Here is an 18407-nt window from a genome sequence, read left to right as displayed (position 1 = left end):
TGCACCAAGGGCGGGGTTGAGGTGGACCCTGGCCGGCATTGGCACCGCCCTGGTCCAGAGGACAGACCTGTGCCTGCACACAGGGCATCCGTACCGGGTGATGGCCAGGAAGGCCTGGCTGTCCAGCTCCTGCTTGATGGCGCTCTGCAGGCGGTAGGCATGGTTGTGGCACGAGGTATCCCCGTAGTTGGCCAGCAGTGTCACCAGCAGGAAGAACATGTAAACCAGAAGGCCCTGGGGGGCAGGGATGGCCCTGGAGTCAGGCACACCCAGCCTGGCGCCCCGTGGGTGCAGCCTGTGACAGAGCATGGCTTCCACATGCTGGGCAGCGAAGTGCCCGCAGCCAGGGAGGCTGGTGCTGAGAACCAGGCCTGTGGCACACATGGTCTGCGAAGGCCAGCAAGCTGCACCAGGGCCCCATGAGGCTGGGCAGCAGGAGGTCACGGGACGGGGGGGCCCACAGAACCCAGACCACCTGCGGAAGGAGGAGGGCGCATTGAGGTTTTCGAGAAAGGCGGGCCCTCCTGGAAGGTGTTGCCTGGGCCAGGAGGCCAGGAAGGGAGGGCAGGCACCAGTGTGGGGCCCGAGCTCACCCGCAGCATCCCGTGCAGCCTCTTGACCTTCCGGGCTTCCTCCTTTGCCAGGAAGAGCGCGAAGCCATGGGGCGGCCGCACGCGGGGCACACGCTCGCTCACGGGTGTCACGGCCGGGCTCTCCACCAGGGTGTCATCCTCATCGGGGTGCAGCCGCTTGGCCACCAAGGAGAAATAGAGCGCCTCCAGCAGGACCTGGGCCAGGGCTAGCGTCAGAGGGGCCCACGGAAACCAGAAGCTGGCAGGCTGGCCCCCCGTACCCCTCTCACCTTGAAAGGCTCCCAGCAGAGGAAGGAGGCCAGGAAGCTGGAGCCGCTTGAGAGGAGCCACATGACAGATACGCTGGGTGGGAAGCTGGCGCCGACCCACCCAGACACGCCCACGGCCACGGCCACCAGGAGCAAGCTGAGTCCGTGGGCCAGGGGCGCACACCAGGCTGGCAGCAGCCGCTTCCGCAGACCCTCCACCAGCCCTGGGAAGGCAGGCAGATGGGTCAGCAGCAGCTGAGAGGAGCGGGAGGCTGTCCTGGGACTTGGGCGCGCACCTGTCTTGGGGAGCCTGGCCGGTGGGGGCTGTTCCCACGTCAGGCCTGGGCTGGGCAGCCCTGTATCCCCCGGGCTCCGCAGCATCACGGGCTGGGTCTTCTCGCCAGGGGCGCTGCACCTGAAGCAAGATGGGGGCACTCGCCTGTCAGTGGCACACTGCTCGGGGGCGCGGCCAGCCCCCTCTGGCCTCTGTAGAGAGAGGATACCGCCCCAGGCCAGGCAAAGGATGCTGGGCCCGCTGGCTGCTCGGGGGCGCTCGCCTCGCGGTGCTGGGACCCGACACCCATCCTTCCTGCCACCGCTCCAGCAGCCGTTGCCTCACAGCGCCACACCTCCCGACCGCCGCCCCTGGAGCCCGGCACTCACAGGCCAGCGAGCAGGTCCGTTTCTCCCTGCGTGTCCTGGGTGGGGGCCAGGCTGCCAGCCCCTTCAGCCAGGATCTGCCGGATCAGGTCCTCATCTGGAGAGGGCGGGACAGGTCAGCCTGGAGCCCTCCTAAGGGGGCCGGGCAGCGCCTCCCCACCCCACGCACCTGAAGCGGAGAAGTACTTGGCAGGTGAGGAGGGGCTGACCAGGGAGAGACTGTCCTCCTCCGGGCCTGGTGTGAGGCCCATCCGGCCCCGAGCCAGCCGCTGCAGGGCACTGCCCATGACGGACGGGTCACTCAGCAAGTCTGGCCAGCTGAGGGTGCCTTCGCTGGATGGCCAGCACACCAGGCTGCAGGCAACAGTCAGCAAGGGGTGCCCGGGCACGCGATTGCACACACATCCAACCCAAGTCCTATCACAGGCGGACACGCGGGGCTCTAAGCAAACATCCCAGGACAAGTGTGTAACACATGGATGAGGACACATGACCCACACAACACACGAAGGAGAACATGCAACCCACATGACACACAGAAGAGGATACGCAACACCCATGACACATGGATGGGGACACGCAACCCACAAGACACGTGCACGAGGACACACGACGCCCACAACACGCGCACGAGGGCATGCGACGCTCATGACACACGGATAGGGACACGCGATGCCCACAACACGTGCATGGGGACACACGACGCCCACGACACACAGATGGGGACACGTGACGCCCACAACACGCGCACAGGGACACGCGACGTCCACGACACACAGATGGGGACACGTGACGCCCACAACACGCACACGGGGACACACGGCGTCCACGACACACGGGGACACGTGACGCCCATGACATGCGCACGAGGACACGCGATGCTCACAACATGCACACAAGGACATGCGACGCTCACGACACACGGATGGGGACACGTGACGCCCACAACACGCACACAGGGACACGCGACGTCCACGACACAAGGATGGGGACACGCGATGCCCACAACACGCACACGGGGACACGCGACGTCCACGACACACAGATGGGGACACGTGACGCGACACACACGAGGCACAGCTGACCCACACAAGCTCATGCTTTCTTTAGGGACCCCACCTTTTAGAATCCTCCAGAAATGAGTCCTGTCTCACTTGTCCAGCAAAGGCCTGTTGAGAAGCACACACAGAGCCTGACTGCAGACTGCCCGCGCCGCAGCCCCGCCCAGGCAGGCCCCTAGGAGCCCGCACCTCGGCACTGAGTCCTGGGAAGGCGAGCATGGAGCTGTCCAGCACGGATGAGTCCAGGCAGCTGTCCACGTCCAGCGCCTGCGGGCCTGCGGGGGTGGGGCTCGGGCCCCCTGCCACCTGCAGGAGAGGCAGGTCAGCGCGTGCCCACCCTGGCAAGCAGAGTCTGCAGCAGTGCTGTCCTGAGAACGTTCTAGAACCACACGTGTGCTCTGCACCTACAGACTCCATCACAGGAGCCACTCTCCACGTGCTGACACGGAGCGCCAGGAGCGGCTCCCATGACCGAGAAGCTGAAGTTCTTTCTCATTTGAATCAGCATAACCGTGGGCAGCCACACACAGCTAAGGATGAAATGACCAGGCCGCTGGCCGAGGTGTGTGGCCTTTGCTGAGCACTGCATGAGGTCTCTGTCTGGCTCTGGCCTCAGGGAAGAGTCAGGAGGTGCCCGTCAGGTTTTATCGAGCCTGTGTGGGACTGCTGCTGACTTTCCATGACTGCTCGGTGGACTCGCCAGAGAGGCCACCTGGGCTGTTCTCAGAGGTTTTAAGTGACCTCCCACCGCCGCGCTGGCCCGGGGTCTGCTCAGACTTTGTCCTCAGGTCGGTTTTTCTTAGAACCTGTGGCCTGTCATCCGGGGAGCCCGTCCCTGCCTGCTCAGGAACCTGACACGCGGGGGTCGGCAGCTCACGGGGCCCGTTGATGCCTGACGTGCTCTGGGTGCTGACCCCTCCAGGCCCCCCTGGACAGCCCGGCATGCTCAGGGGCCCCACGCACCCACCTTGCTCCGGGACATGCGGAAGAGGAACAGGATGGCCAGGTAAACGGGGTAGACAACCAGGCTGGACACCAGGCCGACGGCAACGGTATCCAGGCTCAGTGGGGCCAGGCTGGACACGGGGCCCCGGCTGCGGGAGAGGACATACGGGCTGGCTTGAGGGGAGGCAGGGAGGCGGGAGGGGAGGAGGCCGAGGCGGGCGGGCCGGCCCCGCAGCACGCACCTGTGTGTGCTGTCCCCCACAGCCCCATACCACACGGCGTTAGCACCCAGGAAGAGGCCGATGAGGAGGACGCAGCACGTGGCACGTTGCACGCGCGTGAAGCGGCTCCGAGGCGGCCGGTCCCATATGGAGAGCCAGACGTGCTTGTCGAAGAAGCCGCGCTGCAGCTCAGCAACCAGGAGGCGCTTGAACCGCCGCAGTGCCGCGTCACCTGGGGGGAAAGGCGGGCTTCAGGAGACCCCAGGCCAGGCATTTGTTTGTTTTGCGGCAGCTGCCAGGCGGGGTCTTACTTGCAGCCAGCACCTCCTTCTCCACCAGGCCCCCGTTGGCCTCCGTCTCCACTGACAGCCAGTCGTTGACCAGGAAGAAGGTGCTGCGGGCGCTCTGCAGGTCCCGGACGATGACATGCTGCAGGAACCAGGCGGGGCTCAGCCCTGCGACAGTGGGAGGGCGGTTAGGGTCAGCGGGCAGTGGGCGGGCGGGGCCGGCGGGCAGTCAGGGCCGGTGGGTGGTGGGTGGGCAGGCAGGGCGGGCGGGCAGTGGGCCGTCAGGGCCAGCGGGCAGTCAGGGCCGGCGGGCAGTGGGCAGTTGGTCAGGGCCAGCAGGCAGTGGACAGGCAGCGCAAGACAGGGCAGGTGGGCGGCAGGCCCCACCTTTGTTGTCGTGCCACACGCGGATCTTCCACAGGCGGCCCAGGCTGTGTGGGGTGGCAATTTGGAAGACGTCCAAGCTGTTGCGCTGGAAGGCTCCGTCCCCATCCAGGTGCCGGTGGCCGCTGCGGCCATCTGCCCCATACAGCATGATGCCCACGTGAGCCGTGGTCCCTGGAGCACAGGTGGACAGGAGGCGTGACTCTGGGTTTCTGTCCCCGGACGCTGACCCCGGGCGCATCTGCCTATCTCCCTTCGACAGGCACAAGCCTCACCCCGTGGCTCCAACACAATCTAAGGCCCTCAAACTGTTCCACGAACGGCCCCAACAGTGGTGGAGCGTTAACGGCAAGTGACCACATGGAACAGAAGCACGGCTGCCAGCCTGCAGTCTGCTACACGAGTAAGAGACCCACGTCCTGGTGGCGACTGGCGACACCACCCCTTCCAGAGCCTGCTGCTGACCGCTCACCACGCACCTGTCTCACACAAACCACCAAGCGCACAGTGGTCTCGCCCCCGTGTCGGCCACGATAAACCTACATGACATTTTATGAATGTCATAGAGAGGAACAGAAAAAAACTTCAAAAATAAAAATTTCCCTGGACTTCCTTAGCAGTCCAGTGGTAAAAACCTGCCTTGCAGTGAAGGGAACACAAGTTCGATCCCTGGTACCGGAAGATTCCACATGTGGTGGGACAACTTGGCCCGGGCGCCATGGTGATGAAGCCAGAGCCCGCGAGCCACAGTGCTGAGTCAGCGCCGGGAGCCAGAGCGGAGCGCCCACACCACTAGAGAAAGCCCGCCCAGCAACCAAGACCCGGGATAAATAAACACATAAAAATTTAAGAAAATAAATACTTTCCTAACAAGAGAGAGGACCAGGTGACAAAGAGGAAAGCAGAGCAGAGAGATGAAAACTGGTACCAAGGAAGTGCACTTTGAATCAAAGGCAAACGCGCAACTGAAGACGCAGCCAGCCGTGCGGCTCCCGCCACCGCCCCAGGCCCTAAAAAGGCCACCGGTGACAGCAGAGTGGCCGACACGAGCGAGGACAGTGGATGCAACAAAAAGGGTGAAGATGCCACGGAGCAACCAATACAGCAAAATGCTTCTTCACGTGAGAAGAGCTCTCAGAGGTGCTTCACAGCGGAAGCACGGATGGCGTGGGCGGTAAAATGACCTCTGGCCGGAGAACAAGGACGCCCCTAAGGTGGCGCTCATGGACAAGAACACTGCTCAGACTACACTTGCTCAGTTTCCCACAAAGACACAAGATGCCTGACCTCAGCGTCCAGCAAGCACGTCACACAGCACTGACCTCACGCCAGCCTGCCCCTCTGATGGCTCTAACCGATGGTCAGAGAGCCAGGGACGTCGTGAAAACAGTTTTTTCACCTGGATGACCTGCTACCGTTCAGTAATCACCTCCCATACCGATAGATGGGCTTCCCTGGTGGCTCAGTCAGTAAAGAATCCGCTTTCAATGTAGGAGACCTGGGTCGATCCCTTGGTCAGGAAGATCCCCAGGAGAAGGGAATGGCAACCCACTCCAGTATTCTCGCCTGGAGAATCCCATGGACAGAGAAGCCTGGCGGGCCACAGTCCATGGGGCCACAGAGTTGGTCATAACTTAGTGACTAAGCTATGGTCCTGCTGGTCTTGCCTGCCTGTGCATGCCAGTGGCCGCCCTGTGGGACTGCAAGCCTACAGGCCACTGCTTGCAGACCCGCCCCGCCGGAAGCCCCTTACCTGAGCCCCGGCCCCAGCCGGTCTTGACCAGGATCTCGTACTTGAAGCGGCCCCCCTTCCCGCAGAATGGGATGGCACGGACCCGGCGGACGTCCAGCTGGTCCAGCTTCCGCAGGATCACGGCCATGACCGCGTAGGTCAGTAGGCACACGGCGCAGGTCAGCAGGACAACGTGGTTGACGCCGGAGGCCGGCTCCTGGGGAGACAGGCCCGTCAGCCCCGAGGCCACGCACCACGGCGCCAGACTTCCCTCCGTCCAGGCATGGCGCCACTCACGGGGAAGGTGAACTCGACGCGGCTGGCGGGCACGAAGAGGCTGGCGCCGAAGGCGGTGAGGTGGCGGGTGAGGCAGACAGCCTCGCGGGGCGAGGTCTCCTCCAGAGGCACCAGCCCCTCTGTGCGCCACGCCATGTCCTCCTCGCTGAAGTACTGGCAGAGCGACGTGTACAGGCCCACGGACACCGCCAGCGCTGACCAGCGGAAGTGGCTGCTCAGGTTCAGGTAGTAGCTCGTGCCCAAGTCCCGGGACCTGGAGCGGGGCGTGTCACGGTCAGGCCCCGCCCCGCCCGTCCCACCAGGGGGCGCCCACCCGCCAACAGGCCCGCTGTGCACCCTGGGGCGATGAAGAAGGTGTAGGGCCTGTGGTCTCCGCCCGCCAGGGCCTCAAGGCTGATCCTCTTGCTGGCTGAGCAGTTGTGCTCGTTGGGCTGGGGCTCCGAGTGCAGGTAGGCGGCCAAGAAAGGCTCGGGCTCCTCCGGCAGGTACTGCTCTGTGGGTGGGCGGCATGGGCAGGCTCGGACCCCCGCACGGGCAGCCCACACGCCCCGGGAGCCCTCCCCTGTGGTCCTCCAGCCAGGCCCCTAGAGCCTCGTGAAGCAGGACACAGGACTTAACACAGGCCACAAGTTGGGGGAGCCCATGAGAAATGCCGGTTCAGCTGGCCAGCCTGCGGCCCCACGCAGGCTGAGCCAAGAGAGGAGGCCACCCAGCAGGGGCCCCACCAACCACGCACCGTCCAGCACCGTGAAGGTGAGCTGCAGGTGCAGCCCCGCCTCGGGGTTGCTGTTCTCGGGGGTGACCACGACGCTGACCGAGGCCCGGGGCTGGATGACGGCGGAGCCGGCGGGGACGCGCTGGCCCTGGGCGGCCTGGTCCGAGTTGTTGGGCACCTTCACGGTGATGGCGCGCTCTGAGGCCAGCTGCCTGATGGGGATCTGGGCGCCGGCCTGCGTCTGGAAGGCCATGGAGGCCACCTTGGTGGAGACGGTGTAGTTGCTGATGTAGCCGAAGGGGAAGGGGTTGGAGTCCACGAGCAGGATGAGCTGCACCACGTCGCTGAGGTTGGGCAGGGCAGCGCTGAAGGCCTCGGGGATGGAGAAGTGACAGCCGGGGCCTGGGGCGTCGCCCTGGCACAGCAGGCTTCGCGGGTCTGAGCGCTTGCCTTGCGCCAGGATCTCCTCCCCGGCCAGCGTCAGGGGCTCCTCGTTGAGCACGCGGGAGCGCGTGAGGATGCCCACGAGGGCGGACGAGAGCTGGTAGGCCCTGGACGCCACCAGCAGCGAGGGTGGCTCCGCCCCCAGCTCCGAGGGCTGTGGGCCCTGCACGTCCGAGCTGGCCACATGGATGAGGTCGCCTGTGGGAGGGAGAGGTTGGGGGGAGGCAAGTGAGGGGAGGGGTGGTGGGAGCGGTCAGGGGAGAGGAGGGGGCAGAGGTTGGAGGGGAGCAAAGGTCAGAGGGGCGCGGCAGGGCAGAGGGTGGCAGGGGCGGCACACCTGTGATGTTGAGGATGCTATCTGCGATGGCGGTGGGCGTCCCCGCGCCCGTGGCGGTCTCTGCCTGCAGGATGCGCATCATGTCCTCCAGCCTGTGCAGCGTCTTCTTTAGGCACGAGCGGCACACAAGCTCCCGGCTGGACACCTGCAGGGCGCCCGCACGTGTCCAGCCGGCTGGCCAGGCCAGTGGGGCTTTCCCGCTCACCCCGCCCCTAGGGCAGCGTCTGCAGGGGCCTCCCCGCCTCTGCAGTCCAATCCGAAGCACCCTTCCGCTGCGTTCTGCAGAATCCACACTGAACACACCTCCGTCCCCAGCCTCTCTCCCGGGAGCCCCTCGGTGACCCTTCCCCACACACAGGCCAAGTTCAAGGTAACGTGGCCCCACTGGCCATCCCGGTCCCTCACACGGCCAAGCCCAGCGCAGAGACCCTGCACTGCCCTCCTGAGGCCTCCTGGCACGCTGCCCGCATCAGGACGGAGCCCAGCCCAGCCTGGCCGCTGACTCCCGGGCAACAGGGTGGGGACCACAGGCCCGGGGAGGACAGCGTCTCTGTGTCCGCCGCCCCCACCTGGTGCTCCGCGTGCCCAGAGCCCCGGGGGCCACCCTGGGGGGCACACAGCCGTGCAGGCTTGGCTGGGAAGGGAGCTCTCAGGGCATGGGGGGGCCAGGCTGCTGCAGGGCTGGTCTGTCCTACCGTGCACTGGGCCAGCGCAGCCGCCACCTGCTGGATGTCGTCCACCGTGTTGACCCGCAGGGACACCAGCGTCTCTGTGATGTTCTTGCGTATCTGGGCGCGCAGCTCCTGCCTGGGGTCTGGCTCCACCAGCACGGGCAGGGTCTGCTCATACTGTGGGCACAGGGCTGTCAGTGGGCAGCGCCGGCCCAGCACCGGCAAAGGGGGCTTCCCAGGACCTGTGGGGGGGCCGCCTGGCACAGGGGGTCTCACCCACCTCGTTGAGCACGGCGATGAGGGCCAGTGAGTACTCCATGACGTGCTGGGGGTCAGCCTGCCGCAGCAGCCCCGGCAGCGTGCTCCCCGCCAGGCTATGCAGCCAGCCCGTGAGGTCTGGGGGGCCGTCAGCGGGGTCCCCAGGGGGGTCTGGCAGGGTGATGGTCAGAGACCTGGGGGCAGAGGTGAGGCATGAGCGAGGCGTGAGTGGGGCGTGAGTGGGGCGTGAGTGGGGCGTGAGTGGGGCGTGAGCGGGGCTGGGCCCTCCCCCGCCCCCGGCCGGCTGGCCGGCTCCGTGGACTCACCTGTTCAGGGCGACCACGGCGGCCCCCAGCTGGTCCTGTACCAGCACAGCCAGGCCCACCACGAAGTGGGGCGCGAAGCCGGGCGGCAGCACAGCCCCGTAGGAGGCGAGGCTGCCCTTGTAGACGCAGAACTCCTCGCAGTGGCCCTGGCGGCAGCGCCGCAGCTGCAGGACGTATACCAGCGGCGCACCCGCGTCCTCCGCGTCCTGCCAGCCTGTGGGCCCAGAGCGTCAGCGGGGTCCCCGCCCGCCCCGCCCGCCCCGCTCGCCCCGCTCGCCCCGCGGCCAGCCATACTCACCTGCGCACTTGAAGTGCAGCTTGGTGGTGAGCGCGCGCACGTCCTCCAGTGGGAAGAGGCGGCAGGAGCCGCCCCGCGGCGGGCGGTTGGGTGCCAGGCGGATGGAGGCGCAGCCCTGCTCCTGGCCCAAGCGGCCCAGCACGGTCAGCGTGAAGGTGTAGCCCTCGCCGTCGCGCAGCACGCCCTGCCGCACCACCAGCCGCATGCCCGCACTGCCCGTGGACGTGGTCGTCGCGTCCAGCACCAGCGTCTCGTTGCTGAAGCTGCGTGCAGCCCACAGCTGGGGGGGGCATGGAGACCACGGTGCTCGGGGGAGGGTCTCCCGCAGGGCCCCCCAGCGCCCCCGGCCCCTTCCCACTCACCCCTCGCTCCGAGCCCCCATCGCAGTTGTCACAGCGGCCCTCCAGGTACACGTAGGAGCTGCGGCTCACCGCATACACCGCCTGCGCCTTGCAGGACACGCACTCCAGGGACACAATGGGCAGCCGGCCGCTGCGGACCAGCACCTGGAAGCCGGCAGGGTGAGGGGCCTGCCACCCTGGGTGGGGCTCTGCTCCCAACGCCAGACCCTCCCGTCTGCCTGTGTGGAGGGCAGCAGCAGACCCGCGGGGGAGCAAGGCTGCCAGCCCTGTCATGCCCAGTTCTCCTGTGCCCCCGCCCCTGCCAGCCCCACCTGCCAAGACTCCTCTCAGGCCAGCCCTCACCCAGGACTCTGTGGTTTTGTGACTCCCAGGCGGGGGGAGGGGATTCGAGGAGCACAGACCACAAGGGCTTATTTTCTGCAGCCCCCAGGGCCCCCAACACATGTGTAAACACAAGCGGACGGAGGAGCAGAGGCGGGAAGGTGTGAGCGAGTGCGCACGTCCATGTGGGGACAACAGTGAGTCAGGTGTGGCTCCGTCTGAGCCCCCCGCTGCTGTGCACGCTGGGAGGTCCCCGGCACACAGCCCCAGATGGCACCTCTGGGCAGGACCCCCGCCAGGCAGAGGCCTGGCACCCCCCGGCACAGGGGACGCACCCCATCCCGGGCACCAGCAGGGCCTGGTGTGCTGGCTCCCATCACAGTCGGCGGGGTGCCGTGCCCAGGGAGGGAGCGCACGCCACACAGGCAAGGCCAGGCCTCCCCATTTCGAGAGGGGCTCCCACGCGCGGGGAGGGGACAGCCTAAGGCTGTGCCTCGAGGCTTCCTGCACCACTACGGCCTTTCTGGAGGAAAGCCAAGCCGAGGGCTGTCTCGTTAAACAAAAACAGCATCAAGAGGAGTGATGACCCAAGACCAATGGCTTCTAGGAGCCCCAAAACGTAAAGAGACCCCTTAAAAACAGGAGCTGGGTGCTGCATGGGCTCCGCCTAGCCATCCGCGCCTGTCTGGGGGCCAGGGGCTCCCTGGGGCTGGGCCGCGGCAGCACCCACCGTCTGGCTGGTGACCTCCTCTTTGCGGCCGGCCTTCCACACGGTCAGGTTGAAGGTGTACTCCACGCCAGCGCGCAGGCGCTCCCGAGGGATGGTGACCACGCTGCTCCCGCGGGGCCCAAAGTTCAGCGCGCACCCACCAGTCTCACTCTGCAGCCCATAACAGGGAGGGGTGGGGGTGAGACCCCAGAGACGCTCTGGCCCCCGGCAGCTAGGAAGACCCCCCACCCCCGCAGGGGTCCAGCCCCCACCCCGGGCACACACAGACGCCCCGAGCGGGGCGAGGAGGATGCACGCCCCACGTGGCTGACCTGCGTCGCGGACACGCAGGCCCAGTGGAAGCTGAGCGGCGTCTGGTCGCCGTCCTCCAGGTTGGGGTCGTAGGACTTGCTCCCGTCCAGCACCAGGTCCTGGGAGTCGGACCACACGCGGGAGGAGCCGCCCTCCACGATGGGCACCAGGCGCTCGGCGGCCACCGTCACGTTGGCCTGGATGCTGCGGGCCAGCGGCGTGTCCCCGAACGACACCAGGAACACAAAGCAGTAGTGGCCCACAGGCAGCGCGAGCCGCGGCAGCACCAGCTGGGGCCGGCTCACGTCCACCCCGGGCAGCGCCACCCGCGCCGCGCGCCCGGGCCGCTGGCAGCTGGCCGCGCGGTACACCTCCCAGCGGTACTCGGTCTGGTAGCTGACGCAGTCCCGCAGGTCCACGTGGGCCTCCAGGTAGTTGCGCTGGGAGCGCCGCATGAGCACCTGCGGGGGCAGGGCCACGTCCACCGCGGGCTCCCTGCAGGCCAGCACGTGCACGGTGACCGTGGCCTGCGCCACGAAGAAGCTCACCAGGTTGGAGGCGTTCACCTGCACGCGGTAGTCCCCGGGCTGCAGGTAGGAGTGCGCCGCCCAGGGCACCTCCGTGTCCTCCACTGGGGCCCCATCCCCGAAGTCCCAGCGGTAGGTCACGCGCCGGGCGCTGGGGCTGGTGGCCGCCTCGAAGTGGGCGGAGCGGTTGGCGAAGCAGCGGGGGCCACGCAGCGCCACATGTTGGATGGCATCCTGCACCTCCACCCGCAGCGTGCAGTTCACGCCGCCCAGCTCGTTGAAGGCGCGCACGTGGATCTCCAGCAGCCCCGCAGCCACGGGGGTGTAGGTGACGTCACGGCCCGACAGGATGACCAGCGAGTCCCCCTGCACCTTCTGCAGCGAGAAGTACCAGGCGTAGGCGACGCGGGAGCCCCGCTGCACACGGGCGCTGAAGTTCCGCTCGGCGCCTGTGGCGATGGCCAACCCGCAGCAGTCGGGCACCTGCAGCCCACCCACGGCCTCCAGCACCGAGATGCGCACCTGGGCCTGCGCCCGGCTCACGCGGTTCTCGGCGTGCACGCTCACCGTGTAGTCCCCGACTCGGGGGAAGCTGCGGGAGAAGTGGGGCGCAGGCAGCACCTCGAGGCCGCCCCCGCCGACCTGCAGGAGGAAGCGGACGGCCGAGCCGGCGGCCAGCAAGATCTGAAAGTGCACCGGCTGCCCGGGCTCCACCACCTTCCTGCTGGCCCAGAGCACCAGGCCCACGACGGGCTCCTGTACGGTGAGGTTGTGTGTGGCCACCACCCAGCTGACCGCGTTGGAGGCGTTGAGCTGGACCGAGACCAGGCCGGCGTCGGAGAGGACCACAGTGATGTGCTGGCCCTGCCTGCTGCCACCCGGCACAGCCCAGCGCCAGTTCACGTCGGTGCCTGCGGCCAGCTGCCCCCAGAAGGGCACCGTGGAACCGGCCACCACAAAGCCGCCGTCAAGTTCCCTGGCCTGGATGCTGAGGCCGCTGACGGGCACCTGCACGACCACCTCCACGCTGGCGTTGGCTGAGCCCAGCTGGTTCTTGGCCATGACTGTGACTGGGCGCAGGCCGGGGCTGGGGAAGCTGAGGGTGGTGGACGGCTCCGGGGTCTCCCAGCGTGGCCCCTCCTCCAGGGACCAGCTGTAAGTGACGCCGCTGCCCCCAGCCAGCTCGGCCCGGAGGGCGATGCTCGTGTTGACGGCAGCTGGGTTCGGGGAGGCGGTGACGGCCAGCCACCCTACTGGCTCCATGAAGTCCACCGTGCAGTTGGCTGAGGCGCTGCCCAGCATGTTGGTGGCCCGCAGCTGGACGTGGTAGGTGCCGGCCTCGAGCACGGTGAGTGAGAAGGCTTTGCCGCTGCCGGCCAGGGCGGGGCCGCTGTCGCGCTGAGCGGCCCAGCTATAGGAGATGTTGGTGCCGTCCCGCACCGCGGCCTGCAGCTGCAGCGTGCGGTTGGTGGGGAAGCAGCAGCCGCAGCCCACCACCTGCAGCCCCTCGATGTGCTGCAGGACGTAGACAAAGATGCTGTCCTGGGCGGCGCCCACCTCGTTCTCGGCCGTGACGATGATGTTGAAGGTGCCCACGGAGCGGAAGGTGTAAGAGATGGTGGGGCCCCCGGGGATGGGCGTGCAGCGGTCACAGAGGACCCAGGAGTAGCGCACGTCGCTGCCAGCCTCCAGCGCCGTGCTGAAGCTCACGCTGCCATTGAGGGGCAGCACCGTGCGGCTGGCGTTCACGCTGAGCCCCCGCACACGCCGCTGCACCGTCACGTTCAGCCGGGCCTCCCCCCGGCTCACCTCGTTCCAGCCGGCCACCCGGACTTGGAAGCAGCCCGTGCTGCCGTAGGCATGGGTGACCGCGGGGCCCTGCAGCCGCCCGCCGTCCCCCAGCTCCCACAGGTAGCTGGCGGGGCGCCCGTGGCCCACGGCGGAGAACAGGTAGGGCTGCTGCAGCTCCAGAGAGTGGGAGCTGTTGACCCTGATGCCCGTGACCTCCACGGGCTCCTGCACCTCCACCAGCGCCGAGTCGTTGGCGGCCGAGATGTTGTTGGCTGCGGTGACCGTCACCAGGTAGGAGCCCACGAGCCGGTAGGTGAACGTGGCCTCAGGGCCCCCGATGCGGGCGGCGGCATCCTCGGAGCCGAAGTCCCAGGTGTAGCGGTAGGGGAAGGGGGGCCAGGCGTGGGCCGCCAGGCGGGCCTCGTCCCCAAGCCGCACGAACTGCCTCTCGGGCCACAGGGTGACGTTGCCCAGCTCGGGCTCCACGCAGACGCTGCTGAAGTAGTGTGCTCTGTTCACGCGGCTCGCCAGCACCAGCGCCAGTGGGAAAGTGCCGCTGCGCGTGAAGTTGTGCGTCACGGTCGGGTCCCCCCGGATGCTGATGTTGGATGAGCCGTCTCCGAAGGTCCAGTCAAAGACGTAGTGGGCAGGGTCCCCGGTGACATGGGCCGTGAGCCGGGCGTGCGGCTGGGAGGCGATGCAGGCCACCGGCTCGATCCACAGCACCTCCAGGACGAAGACGTGCACAGGCAGGCTGTGGGCCAGGCGGCCGGCGGGGCTGGATGCGCCCACCGTCACCGTGCAGTTCTGCGCCCGCCGGTACACGTGCTCCACCGTGGACTTGGGGCCCGTGAGCACTGTGCCATCCCCCATGTCGAAAGTCCACGTGACATTGTCACCGGAATCCAGGGCAGCGCTGACCACCACGGGCGCACCCTGCTCCACGGCGGGGCTCAGGCTCACCGTCAGGCCGCGGAGCTCCTCAAAGACGCGCACGCTGACGGCCGCCGCCACGTGGCTCACGGTGTTGTTGATCTCCAGGCGGACACGGTACGTGCCCCTCGAGGCGAACGTGTGGTTGACCTCTGGCTGGGGCTGGCTGACAGCTGGGGAGCCATCCCCGAAGTCCCACGTGTAGAGGACACCGCCCGGTGATGGAAGCGGGCGCGGGAAGAAGGTGACGGGCCAGCCAGCCACCAGGACCTGGCTGCCCACGGCCACAGCCACGGCCGGCAGGGCGGCACGCACGCTGACAGGCACCCGCTGCGTCAGGTTCTCAAAGGCGGTGGACACGAGCAGGGTCAGGTTGTATTCACCTGGTGGACAGGCCCCGAGTGGGGATGTGGCTGAGCCAGGGCTGCCACCTGGCTTGCAAAACCCCTCCCGACCCCGGGCTGTGGGCGGGGCCACGGGGCAAACAGGGCCCCGGTGGACTGTGAACACAGACACCCCTGGGCCTGCATGCTCGCCACACGAGGCGAGGCAGAAAGAGGTGAAGGGCGACTCAGGTGCAAACGCCCTTGGGTGACGGGGTGGGTGCACAGCCGGGATCATGGGGCTGTTCATACTTCCATGTGAGGCTTCTAGGACTTCAGAAACGACTTACAAGGATCTACCCTTCTCCGCCAGAAAAGGCTCAGGGGAGGGGACGGGAGGGATGGAAGGGGTCTGTTTCTGGTCAGCAAACTCGCATCTCAGGTCTCTGAGGACCAATCTCCCCTCACCTCCCTTCTTCACCCTAGTAGGGGCCCCAGGCCATCAGCCCCGGCTGCATTCTGGAGGCAGGACCCCAGGACCTCCCCCCAGGAAAGCGCTGCCCCAGGGCAGAGCACGCCCGAGCTGCAGGCCATGAGGGCGGGAGGCGGCCCTCACCTGGGACGGGGTAGGTGTGTGAGGTGTTGTGCTCCACCAGCACCTGGGCCACCGTGGGGTCTGGGACCTCGAAGGACTCGTCGTACGGAGGCTTGAACTGGCCGACCGCCTGCTCCCCATCCCCGAAGGTCCACCTGCCGGGGGCAGGGAGCAGCAGTGAGCAGCCTGAGGAGGCCGGGAGGGCCCGCCGCACCCCTGCAGCGCCCACTGGCCCGGCTGCAGCCCCCTTCCTGGGAACCACCGCCCTGCTGCGGCCCCTCCAAAAGGGCTCGTGTCCCCAGCACGTCCTGGCAGGGAGGTGGAGGCTGGGGGAGATGCCGCACTCACAGGAAGGCCACCTCTACGGCCGAGTCCACCAGCACGTGGGCGGCCAGCGCCAGCGTGGCGTTGGGGGCCAGCACGGAAGGCACCGCGGACACCTGCAGGCCCCGCATCCGGTGCATTGGCTCCACGGTGACGTTGAAGTGCGCGCTGACGCTGCTCACATGGTTGGAGGCTGTCAGCTGTGGACACAGGCGGCAGTGAGCAGGCTGCCCGCTAGCCGCGAGGTGGTGTAGACAGAGCCCCCCACGCCCCGCACTCACCCACAGCCGCCACGGGGTCCTCAGAAGCAGAGCGGAGCAGAAAGCATAGGTTAGCGGCGCACAGCTCCGCCCCGCCCCGCCCCGCCCCGCGCCCCGCCCCACCCTGCGACCCGCCCCCGTGCCTGAGAACCCCGCCCACCGAGAGCTTGAAGACCGCTGCGCTCTGGTAGATGACGTTGAAGACCACGTTGTGGAAGGTCAGGGACTGTTTGTCGTCAATGGTCCAGCGGAAGACCACGTCTGAGCCGGCCTCCACCACGGGACTGTACCTCTGCAGAAGGGCACCATGTGAGATGGCCATGACCTGCCCCAGGCCAGGGTTCCTGGGGGATGGACGCTGCCCCTAGCTCAGGCCCACCCGCCTAGACAAAGCTGTCTGTGGGGTTCCCTTTCGGCCACGGAGGTCACACCATGCAAGGCTGAGCCCAGGCCTGGCCACACACAGACCTCTCTGTACCTCGGAGGCCCAGCGCCCACAACCAGAAGCCACCCACCATGGCCTGCGCCCCCATCCCGGGCTCCCACTCGGGAGGCACGTGTGTCCCCATGGGCCTCGTGGTTCTGAACGCTCCCCAGTGTCACCTAACAGACAGGTGTAAGCAGGGAAGACGGGACGCAACTGCACAACGGCCCATGTGCAAGACGGGAACCCAGAGAACGGGCACGGCCCCTCCTGCAGCGGCCCTGACAGCAGCCTGGTGGTGGTGCGTCCCAGCCTTAGAAAGGGCTCGCTTCGCCCGGTGAGACCCCAGTGGGGGTCTCAAAACACACCCAGAAACAGGGCGGTCAGAGGCAGGTGAAGAGCTCAATAGCTGCGTTTTCAGATCAACTCTTCCGGAGCTGACTCTCTCGTCACTCGGGGATTGACGAGCCATCTGCACGCAGGGCTGCCTGCCCCGCCAGAGCCTGCCCAGAGCCCGACACCCAGCCCAGTGTCCCAGCGGCCAGGCGCGCTCTGGGCTGGGAATGGGCGGCCCTCCGCAGGGAGCTGCATCTTGGGGAGGTGGGGACCCCACTCACCACCAGGACGCCCTGCAGCACGCGGGCCTCAGGGCTGGGCATGGCACGGAGCCCGCGGATGGGCTCCTCCGCTGTCACCAGCAGGCTGAGGTTGGCCCGGCCGGCCCCATTCTCCACCACCACCTCCACCTCGTGCTCGCCCACACGGAGCCCCGGCAGCGTCAGCACTGAGAACAGGCTGCCGTTGGCCGCCTCCGCACAGCCGGGCGCCAGGGCGGCCACAGCGGCTGGGCAGGCAGCCTCGAAGGGCGCACTGGCGTTGCCCCCGGGCCAGCGGGCCATGGCGGTGGCGTTGGCACCAGAGTCCACCTGCAGCACTAGAGCCGAGCCGCTGGTGGGCACGTAGAGGCGGCCGTCCTGGGGGGCTGGGTAGATGGCCTGAAGCCCAGCCACTGGGGACAGGACGTTGAAGCTGCAGGTCAGGTTGTGCCTGGACACACCGTTGCCCACCGTGGCCCTGACCTCGTAGCGCCCTGGCCGCCGCAGCCCCGGGTTGGGGCCCAGGCCCAGGCCCAGCAGAGGGGTGAGCCGCTCCGTGGCAGCCAGCAACCGCAGGGCGCAGGCGGGGCCAGCCGGGGCCGCCTCCAGCTGGGCAGGCAGGCGGGCAAGCCAGGCCGAGGCGTTGGCGGAGAAGTATGGGGTCTCGGAGCCCGGGAAGCCCAGCGTCGGGGGGCAGTGCAGGAGGGCGCCCGGCCCCGCATCGTGCTGCAAGCTGACGAGGTCGCCAGGGAGCAGGGTGACGTCCTGGCTGTGGAAGGGGACCTGTGGGAGAGGGCAGCGGGGCTGGGTCGCATCCTCAACACGGGAGGCGGCACTGAGTCACTCCCCACGGGGGCCTCCGCGTTCCTGGGTCACTTGGGGTACCCGGCTTCCCAAGGCCCTCCGAGGCGCTCAGGGCAGGGGTGGATGGGACACAGGGCAGAGAGGATGCAGGAGGGGTGGGCTGCGTGGACAGGAGCGGGGCCTCTGCTGGACACTGGCCAGTGCAAGAAGGCAAGTGCAAAGGCCCTGGGGTGGGGGCAGCGGCGGGCAGCAGGGGAGTGGACAGCTTGGCTGGAGGGTCTGCATTCGGTGTGTGTGACGGGAAGCTGGGACCTCGGGGGTGGAGGGAGGCAGGAAGCAGGGGCCAGAGGCACGCACCGAGTACTGGGCGGGGGGGCCCGCAGGCATGGAGAAGAGGAACTCTTTCCAGAGCGCGTAAGAGACCCCAGGGAGGCCCGGCCCTGGTGTGGATCCGTTGGCACAGGCCCCAGGGTGGCAAGGGGTGTCCAGAGGCAGGCAGATGTTGACTTGGGGGCACAGGGGCCCTTCTGGTGTGCACGCAGGGGCCAGCTCAGTCCTGTTTTCCAGGGACCGACCCTGGGGCTCGCTGCTGTTTTCCAGGGCCCCTACAAGGAAAGGAGGGGTGTCGGGGGCCCCGTGTGCTCACAGA

At 67.5% G+C, this 18407-nt stretch overlaps 1 protein-coding gene across 5 annotated transcripts in view; it reads right to left on the bottom strand.

Annotated features, from left to right (window-relative positions):
- PKD1 (polycystin 1, transient receptor potential channel interacting) overlaps positions 1 to 18407 on the bottom strand; it is a 39108-nt gene that overhangs the window by 3936 nt on the left and 16765 nt on the right. Inside the window, exons 10-38 of one of the 5 annotated variants that reach the window (XM_043456120.1) lie at positions 18116 to 18363; positions 16976 to 17737; positions 16095 to 16226; positions 15699 to 15874; positions 15372 to 15505; positions 11202 to 14815; positions 10891 to 11040; positions 9840 to 9983; positions 9478 to 9757; positions 9180 to 9393; positions 8876 to 9047; positions 8620 to 8772; positions 7925 to 8069; positions 7165 to 7785; positions 6765 to 6921; positions 6429 to 6681; positions 6153 to 6348; positions 4403 to 4573; positions 4040 to 4183; positions 3750 to 3960; positions 3530 to 3656; positions 2752 to 2868; positions 2621 to 2670; positions 1671 to 1855; positions 1505 to 1598; positions 1138 to 1256; positions 863 to 1065; positions 594 to 788; positions 95 to 234 (exon numbers count right to left, since the gene is read on the bottom strand). In XM_043456120.1, the coding sequence (XP_043312055.1) occupies positions 95 to 234; positions 594 to 788; positions 863 to 1065; positions 1138 to 1256; positions 1505 to 1598; positions 1671 to 1855; positions 2621 to 2670; positions 2752 to 2868; positions 3530 to 3656; positions 3750 to 3960; positions 4040 to 4183; positions 4403 to 4573; positions 6153 to 6348; positions 6429 to 6681; positions 6765 to 6921; positions 7165 to 7785; positions 7925 to 8069; positions 8620 to 8772; positions 8876 to 9047; positions 9180 to 9393; positions 9478 to 9757; positions 9840 to 9983; positions 10891 to 11040; positions 11202 to 14815; positions 15372 to 15505; positions 15699 to 15874; positions 16095 to 16226; positions 16976 to 17737; positions 18116 to 18363 (9307 nt within the window). Of the gene's footprint in view, positions 1 to 94; positions 235 to 593; positions 789 to 862; positions 1257 to 1504; positions 1599 to 1670; positions 1919 to 2620; positions 2869 to 3529; positions 3657 to 3749; positions 3961 to 4039; positions 4184 to 4402; positions 4574 to 6152; positions 6349 to 6428; positions 6682 to 6764; positions 6922 to 7164; positions 7786 to 7924; positions 8070 to 8619; positions 8773 to 8875; positions 9048 to 9179; positions 9394 to 9477; positions 9758 to 9839; positions 9984 to 10890; positions 11041 to 11201; positions 14816 to 15371; positions 15506 to 15698; positions 15875 to 16094; positions 16227 to 16975; positions 17738 to 18115; positions 18364 to 18407 lie in introns of all 5 variants that reach the window. The other 4 variants (XM_043456118.1, XM_043456116.1, XM_043456119.1 and 1 more) reach the window with 4 other exon arrangements.

Source organism: Cervus canadensis, chromosome 32, assembly GCF_019320065.1.
Source record: "Cervus canadensis isolate Bull #8, Minnesota chromosome 32, ASM1932006v1, whole genome shotgun sequence".
NCBI lineage: Eukaryota > Metazoa > Chordata > Mammalia > Artiodactyla > Cervidae > Cervus > Cervus canadensis.
This window is presented reverse-complemented; position numbering and strand designations above follow the sequence as displayed.